Source organism: Solanum dulcamara, chromosome 4 (genome assembly GCF_947179165.1).
Source record: "Solanum dulcamara chromosome 4, daSolDulc1.2, whole genome shotgun sequence".
NCBI classification, from domain to species: Eukaryota; Viridiplantae; Streptophyta; class Magnoliopsida; order Solanales; family Solanaceae; genus Solanum; species Solanum dulcamara.
In genome coordinates this window covers 19,130,298-19,139,088 of record NC_077240.1, presented here as the reverse complement: position 1 = coordinate 19,139,088, position 8,791 = coordinate 19,130,298, and the positions used below count along the sequence as shown (strand labels likewise).

Below are 8,791 nucleotides of genomic sequence, written 5' to 3'. Positions count from 1 at the left end.
CGGACAAGTAACTCTCGAATTCAGCGCTCGGAATGACAACCCACTATCAACAATGAAACATACACGTCACAAGGAGTCCAATGACACCCATATTGATAGGTTTCGGAACCGGGGGTAAAATGGTCCAAAAATTAACTATTTTTGAAAAGGGTCAAATCTGTAAATTTATTGAACAATCCCATTCTATTGGTAATAAGGAACTCATGGTTGAAAAACCCATAAAAATAGAGCTCAAAACGAGTTGGAAATCACAATTTTCCTTAAATTCGGATTAGGGAAGAAACAAGGATTTTTGGGGTTTGAAACTAAAATTTAAGAGTTAAAATCGTCAAAAACTTAATGAAAAAGGAAGGTTTTAGGTCAAAAATCACTTACCCAATACTTTGCCTCGAAAATCTCTTCTCAAATCACCTCAAGGAGTTCAAGAACTCAAACAAATATTGAAAAATATTGAAATGAGAAGAAAGGGGCATTTTCTGCCCAAAAAGTTACTGTTCACGCGTGTTACTGTTCACACGTGTTACTGTTCACGCGTGTTTTGTACAAATTTACGAAAATCACCCTCAAGGTCATTACAATATCCACCACTAAAAAGGATGTTCGTCCTCGAACATAAGATAAAATAAAGTACCTGGGGTCTCAAAAAGCTGAGGGTATCGAGCCTGCATATCAGACTCTAACTCCCAAGTCGCCTCCTCAGCAGGCCGATGCTGCCACTGCACCTTGACCGAAGCGACCTCCTTGGTCCTGAGTCTACGAAGCCGCCTATCTAGAATAACTGTCGGCTCCTCCTCATAAGTCAAATCCGGACTCAACTCTACCGCATCATAAGAAATCACATGAGACTCATCCGGTATGTACTTGCGAAGCATGGAAACATGAAACACCGGATGGACAGCTGACAATTTAGGGGGTAAGGCCAACTTATACGCCACTCCACCTACTCTCCTCAGGATTTCAAACGGGCCAACAAACCTTGGGCTAAGCTTGCCCTTCTTTCCGAACCTCATCACACCCTTCATGGGCGATATTTTAAGCCACACGCAATCACCCACCATGAACTCTAAGGGACGAACCCTCCTATCAGCATAACTCTTCTGACGACTCTGAGCTGTCAATAGTCGACCCTGAATCAAACGTACCCGCTCCACAGCATCCCTAAGTAAGTCAGTATCCAATGCATCAACCGCAACAGAATCAAACCATCCAATGGGTGATCGACACCTACGACCATACAATGCCTCAAATGGTGCCATTTGAATGCTGGAGTGATAACTGTTATTATAGGCAAACTCTGCTAAGGGCAAGTGTTGGTCCCATCGGGCACCAAAATCAATCACACAGGCCCTAAGCATATCCTCCAACACCTGAATAGTCCGTTCAGACTGACCATCGGTTTGGGGATGAAATGCTGAACTCATCTCTAGTCGCGTACCCAAACCACGCTGTAATGCCTTCCAAAAGTGAGAGGTGAACACTGAACCCCGATCCGATACAATAGAGATAGGCACCCCATGCAGCCTAACAATCTCACGAAGATAGATCCTAGCTAACTGATCCGCATTGTAGCTAGTCTTCACCGGAAGGAAATGGGCTGATTTGGTCAATCGATCCACAATCACCCAGACAGAGTCATACTTACCCAATGCCATGGGTAATCCAGACACGAAGTCCATAGTGATACGCTCCCATTTCCACTCAGGAATGGGCATCCTTTGCATAGGACCACCCGGTTTCTGATGCTCATACTTCACTTGTTGGCAATTTAGACACTTAGCCACAAAATCAATAATGTCTCTCTTCATGCCACACCACCAATAATGTTGTTTCAAGTCATGAAACATCTTTGCCACTCCCGGGTGAATCGAATACTTGGAACAATGAGCCTCCTCTAATATCATACGTACCCATTCACTAACCTTGGGCACACAAATGCGACCATTAATCCTCAAAACTCCTTCCTGATCAAGAGAGGCTGATTTTGCTTCACCACTCAACACTTTGTCTCGAATGGCCCTCAACTTTTCATCTTCAAACTGGTGTGTACGAATCTGGTCCATCAAAGTAGACCTAGCCTCCACAAATGCCAAAATACCATGATGTGTAGAAATATCCAGTCGGACCAACTGTCTAGCCAATGACTAAACCTCCAACGCCAAAGGCCTCTCCACAGCCTTAAGAAAGGCCAAACTACCCATGCTAGATGCTTTGCGACTCAGGGCATCCGCTACCACATTAGCTTTGCCCGGATGATAAAGTATGGTAATGTCATAGTCTTTCAATAACTCTAACCACCTACGCTGCCGCATGTTCAGATTCGACTGAGAAAAGATATACTTAAGGCTACGGTGGTCAGTATAGACCTCGCAATGCACTCCATAGAGATAATGCCTCCACAACTTCAGAACAAACACCACTGCTGCTAACTCTAAGTCGTGGGTAGGATAGTTCTTCTCATGTACCTTCAACTGTCGAGAAGCATAAGCTATAACTCTACCTTTTTGCATCAATACACCACCCAAGCCGACTCCCGAAGCATCACAAAACACAATAAATGCCACGCCCTCCTCGGGTAAGGCTAGAATAGGTGCTGAAGTCAATAATTCCTTGAGCTTTTGAAAGCTCGCCTCACACTCATCAGTCCACTGAAATGCCACGGTCTTTTGAGTTAGCCTAGTCAATGGGGCTGCAATAGAAGAGAATCCTTGAACAAACCGACGATAGTAGCCTGCCAACCCAATAAAACTCCGAATCTCGGTAACCGAAGTAGGCCTAACCCAATCACGAACCGCTGCAACTTTGGCTGGATCAACCATAATACCATCCTTGGTCACTATATGACCCAAGAATGTCACGGACTCAAGCCAAAACTCACATTTGGAGAATTTTGCATACAACTTCTCCTCTCTCAATCTCTGAAGGACTGTCCTCAGGTGCCTAACATGATCCGCCTCATTCTTGGAATAAACCAAGATGTCATCAATAAACACAATCACAAACGAGTCCAAATAAGGTCGAAATACCCGGTTCATCAACTCCATAAAAGCAGCTGGGGCATTAGTCAACCCGAAGGACATAACCACAAACTCATAATGCCCATAACGAGTCCTGAATGCAGTCTTCGGGATGTCAGATTCTCGAACTCTCAACTGATGGTAACCCGACCTCAAATCAATCTTTGAGAACACCGATGCACCTTGAAGCTGGTCAAATAAATCATCAATGCGAGGGAGAGGATACTTGTTCTTGATAGTGACTTTGTTCAACTGTCGATAGTCAATACACATCCTCATAGTACCATCTTTCTTCTTCACAAATAAAACCGGTGCACCCCACGGTGATACACTAGGTCTAATAAACCCTTTCTTCAATAAATCTTCCAATTGTTCTTTCAACTCTTTCAATTCTGCCGGAGCCATCCGATAAGGAGAAATAGAGATGGGTTTAGTGTCATGCTCCAAATCAATCACAAAATCGATATCACGATCAGGAGGAACTCCCGGCAAGTCTGTAGGAAATACATCCATAAACTCACTCACCACCCTCGTAGTCTCTATATGAGATGACTCCGTGGTGAGATCACGTACATGAGCCAAATAAGACAAACAACCCTTATCCATCAAGCGACGAGCACGAATATAAGATATCACCCCCTTAGGGTATGAACTCGGATTACCCTTCCATACTAAGCTAGGTAAACCGGGATAAGCTAAGGTCACGGTCTTTGCATAACAATCTAATATAGCATGATAAGGAGATAACCAGTCCATTCCCAGTATCACATCAAAATCAAGCATGTCTAATAAAATCAAGTCTGCACGGGTCTCTCTACCCAAAAATATCACCAAACATCCCTTGTATACCCGATCCACTACTAAAGATTCACCTATTGGGGTAGAAATAGTAATAGGCACAATAAGGGACTCACTCACATAATCAATACCCACATCAAAATAAGTCGACACATAAGAATAGGTAGACCCTGGGTCAAATAATACTGAAGCAGAACGATGGCAAACTGGAACAATACCTGTAATAACTGCATCAGAGGCTTCTGCCTCATATCTACCCGGTATAGCATAGCATAACTGACGGTCACCCTTAGCCTGCGAACTACCACGAGCACCACCTCGTACTCTACCCCTAGCACCATGGGTGCCACCTCTAGTATTCTGCGAAGAACCTCGAATAGTTGGAGCATCTATAGAATGAACAACTGGTGCCCCAGGCCGTCCATTAGAAGGAGCACGTTTGGGGCAATCTTGGGCCTTATGCCTAAACTCATCACACACATAACAACCTCAAGGACCTGAACTCCGTGGGGAATAACTAGAATTGTCAAAACGACCTCCGGAGCTCGAAGAACCCTGAATAGCTGCCTGGACTGGTCTGCCCTGATAACCATGGGTTCCTGAACCCGAATATTCTCTACCCTTGGAGGAATGATCGCTGAATTGACCCTGCCGACGGAACCTCTTGGCCCCGCCCTATCTAGCACGTCGGATACTCTCTATCATCCTGGCATGATCAATAATACTCTGAAACGTACCCCCAGACAATACAAGAGAGGCTGTAGCCTCCTGGAGATAACCGGCGAATCCCTTCACTAGTTTGCGAATCCGCTCGAATTCGGTGGGAATACTCGACATAGCATAACGAGATAACTCATGGAAGCGAGTCTCGTACTCAGATACAGATAAGGAGCCCTGCTCCAGTCTGTCAAACTCATCCCTACGCTGATCACGAAGGCTATATGGCACAAATCTCTCAAGGAACACCTCAGTAAACTGTTCCCAACTCATCATAGGAGAACCAATAGGTCTACGAGCAAGAATTGACCTCCACCATTCTTTGGCCACTCCCGCAAATTGATATGAAGTGTAAGCAACTCCATGTGCCTCTAAAATGCCTAGGTTGAACAACCTATCTTGACACTCAGTCAAAAAGTCATAGGCTTTCTCTCCGGCTTTACCATCAAACCTTGGAGGTGCCAATCGAACGAACCTCTCAAAACTCTTCTGCTCAGCTACCGACATGGCAGCATTAGCAGAAACTGGCGGAGCTGCAAATCTCGGAGGTGCAATAGAAGGCATTGAAGATGAACCAGGAGTCTGAAATCCTACACTAGGCCCCTAAACTGGCGGTGTAGCACCAACTGTGATAGGAGAACCTATAGTACCTGAAATAATACCAGAGGTAGGAGCACCATCCAGTCTAGCCAATAATCGAACCAATAGCTCTTGAAGCATCGGAGTACTATCGGGAACCACAGGAGGCTGGGATGGCCTCTCCTCCTCAGTCTTCTGCTCTAAGTCATCCTCATGCTCATACATGGGCTCAGGTGATAGCTCTCTAGCTCGTCCACGAGCAGGTGCCGCTCCCCTTGCTCGGCCTCGTCCCCTGACTCCACCACGTCCTCTACCTCGCCCGCGTACTGGGGCTTGAGCAGCAGGTGCAGCCTCACCCTCAGTAATTGTGGCTCTAGTCCTCACCATCTGCGCAGAAGGAATAGATCAGAGGTATACAACACTTGATATGAATAAATCGCACGAAGGGAGTAAAAAGAAAGAAATTCTCCTATTAAGTATCTTGTAGCCTCTCGAAGATAAGTACGGACGTCTACGTACCGATCCGCAAGACTCTACTAGACACCCTGCTCTTTAACTTATAAGACCGGTGAACCTAGTGCTCTGATACCAATTGTCACGACCCAAAAACTGAGGTCATGATGGCACACATCTCAAAACCCAATCTGATGTGTAACCCTAAAAATAAAACTCATACAAGACTCCCAAAGAGGAAAGTGATTCCACGATTTAAATAAAAAGAAAAAAAAACAATGAAGAAATTATCCCAAAACCTGGTGTCATAAGTATAAAGAGCATCTAATACAAGGTTCGAATCTGAAGATACAACATAAGTCTCTGAATGATACAAAAGACTGAAAAATAAAGATAGACTAGTGACGATCCGAATTCTGGGACCTCACCACTAATCTGAGAATTACACAATCCGCTAGAATATTAACTGCCACGTGGGGTACCCCGACTAGTATCTGCATCAAAAAGGGACACAGAAGTAGGGGTGAGTACAATTCACATGTACTCAGTAGGTTTTAGCTGACTGAGTATAAGGAATTAATCAAACCTATGAAATAAACTAAGGAACGCTTCCACCTGCATATAGAAAAGTCCCACTTCGGCATCGGTGCCGCCAGTTTATATATATAGTGGCACGAATAAAGTATAATAACAACTCATAATCACAATTAATCAAATAATTCAAGCAGCACAAATGTCAATGCAATGCAATGCAATATGATGATGCAATGATGTGGTGGTACGGTGGAATCAAGACTGTCGCACAGCCTGTCGTATACACCTGCCGAGCTGTGCTACCAAGCAGGACCCATGGGGGTCTCGCAGACCATATACCTCAATCACAATATCTCATTATCCTTGCCACCTCCTCGTGGTCAAGGGATCACAATGCATCCACTACCCTGCCGGAAAACTACCTCGGTCAGGGACTCAAGATACAAAGGTTGGGATCACAATGCATCCACTACCCTACCGGAAAACTGCCTCGGTCAGGGACTCAAGATACAAAGGTTTAAAGGTGTTTCATTTTCTTTCTCAAAAAGAATTTCCATATTTCTCAACTTCCCATGTTTCATGATGTGATGAATGAGGATGAATGCATCAAAACACATATGCATGGAAGTAATAATCAACTCACATGTGGTATAATGTTCAAAGTTCTCAAAACTTAACCTACACATGATATTCACCCTCAATAAATAGTAATGGGAAGGAAACACTTTCTTTTAAATATTCACCCCTTTCTCAATAATATTTCAATACTCAAGTATGCTCAAAACTCCCAACTCAATCTCTCAGGCGACATCACAAGTCAAATAATATACTCAAGCCTCTCTCTTAGGCAAATCATAATTCACATGCTCTCAAAGCAAATAAGATAACAAATAAGGCCCCCACACGGGCTATGTAATACAAATAAACCCCGTCACGGCAACACATTAATAAATAAGCCTCCACACGGACATCATAATATATATAACATTCTCAACTCATACTACAACCCCATTCCAAAGTCTATAACATATGAATGATTAATTACCCCATCTCAATCTCAAAGAAAGATAGCCAAACCTACCTCAATTGCCGAAACCGCACTCGAATACCTCCACCGGACAAGTAACTCTCGAATTCAGCGCTCGGAATGACAACCCACTATCAACAATGAAACATACACGTCACAAGGAGTCCAATGACACCCATATTGATTGGTTTCGGAACCGGGGGTAAAATGGTCCAAAAATTAACTATTTTCGAAAAGGGTCAAATCTGTAAATTTATTGAACAATCCCATTCTATTGGTAATAAGGAACTCATGGTTGAAAAACCCATAAAAATAGAGCTCAAAACGAGTTGGAAATCACAATTTTCCTTAAATTCGGATTAGGGAAGAAACAAGGATTTTTGGGGTTTGAAACTAAAATTTAAGAGTTAAAATCGTCAAAAACTTAATGAAAAAGGAAGGTTTTAGGTCAAAAATCACTTACCCAATACTTTGCCTCGAAAATCTCTTCTCAAATCACCTCAAGGAGTTCAAGAACTCAAACAAATGTTGAAAAATATTGAAATGAGAAGAAAGGGGCATTTTCTGCCCAAAAAGTTACTGTTCACGCGTGTTACTGTTCATGCGTGTTACTGTTCACGCGTGTTTTGTACAAATTTACGAAAATCACCCTCAAGGTCATTACAATAATTTTAGTTGATTTGTGGCTTTTCGTCCAATTGAGGAGTACAAATGACAAGTTTTTAGACGACGATAGTAAAAATAACTTTATTTTAACAGTAAGGGTAAATTCAACTAATAAATAAAAATTAAGCAATATTTTTAACCTTTTTCCCTATAAAATATTTCTCTTTAACCATTGTTGGTGCCGATTGTTGTCTTTATTTTATGTAGTTTCTTCTTATTCCAAGTATATTTAGAAGTAGTTTTCTCCTTTATATTTAGAGAAATTTTATATTAAGTCATTATTTTTTGTTATTTGAGTTACTCTGAAATACCATTGATTTTGTTAAAGTTGAGGGGTATAAGAGGAAGAGAAAGGAAAAAAAGAACCGAAATAAAAGGTAAAAAAATATTTTTTTTAAAAACTAAATGGGCTAATAGGCCATTAGTTGAAAAGTAACATTTTCTTTTTTGTTATTGGGTCATATTTGATAGTAACTTTAAAATTAGGTAAATTTGATAGCATTAGACACTCAAAGATAAATAGAGTATAATTTTCTCTTTAATTTGACCATATAGTCAATATTTTGGGCCTACGTGCGTGAATCAAAACGAGTGAATACAATCTTATTTATACTGCTGTAATTTTTTTTTTCAGGAGATCAGTTTGGAAAAAATTTAATTCTCAAGTCTTCTATTTTATTGAGAAAAACGTCGCACTTCTAATCTTCTTCGATTTCATATCTGTAAGTTCTCTTGCATGATCAAAGCCTTTTTAGGATGGATTTTTGTTATTGTTTTGAAAGTTTTGACAATGTTTTTATTAGAATATATAAATGTCAAAAAATAAATATACATCATCGAGAAGAAGAGTGAGAAATGTTGATTGCTAGGCTTGTTAGTTTTTTTTCAAATAAATTGAAAAAGTAAATCTGATTATTTTAATGTAATTGACCTACATAGCTGAATAGAAAAACAACGAGCGGTGTCTACATTTTAAAAATATTTAATAATAATTTATGCAAGT

General features: G+C 41.5%; 1 protein-coding gene across 1 annotated transcript; it reads right to left on the bottom strand.

The window, feature by feature from the left end:
• Positions 1–4,164: 4,164 nt before the first annotated feature.
• On the bottom strand, positions 4,165–6,096 carry LOC129884076 (uncharacterized). Its single transcript, XM_055958443.1, has 3 exons — positions 5,990–6,096; positions 5,207–5,495; positions 4,165–4,172 (listed from the first exon to the last, which is right to left on the bottom strand). The coding sequence occupies exons 1-3, from the start codon at positions 6,059–6,061 to the stop codon at positions 4,165–4,167; spliced, it is 369 nt and encodes a 122-aa protein (XP_055814418.1). The 5' UTR covers positions 6,062–6,096.
• Between the last annotated feature and the right edge of the window lie 2,695 nt (positions 6,097–8,791).

Coding starts and splice junctions, on each gene's coding strand:
- LOC129884076 (XM_055958443.1), bottom strand. CDS start 6,061: ATGCAGATACTAGTCGGGGTACCCCACGTGGCAGTTAATATTCTAGCG. Junction 5,496..5,989: donor GTGTAATTCTCAGATTAGTG/GTGAGGTCCCAG, acceptor CCTTCTGCGCAG/ATGGTGAGGACTAGAGCCAC.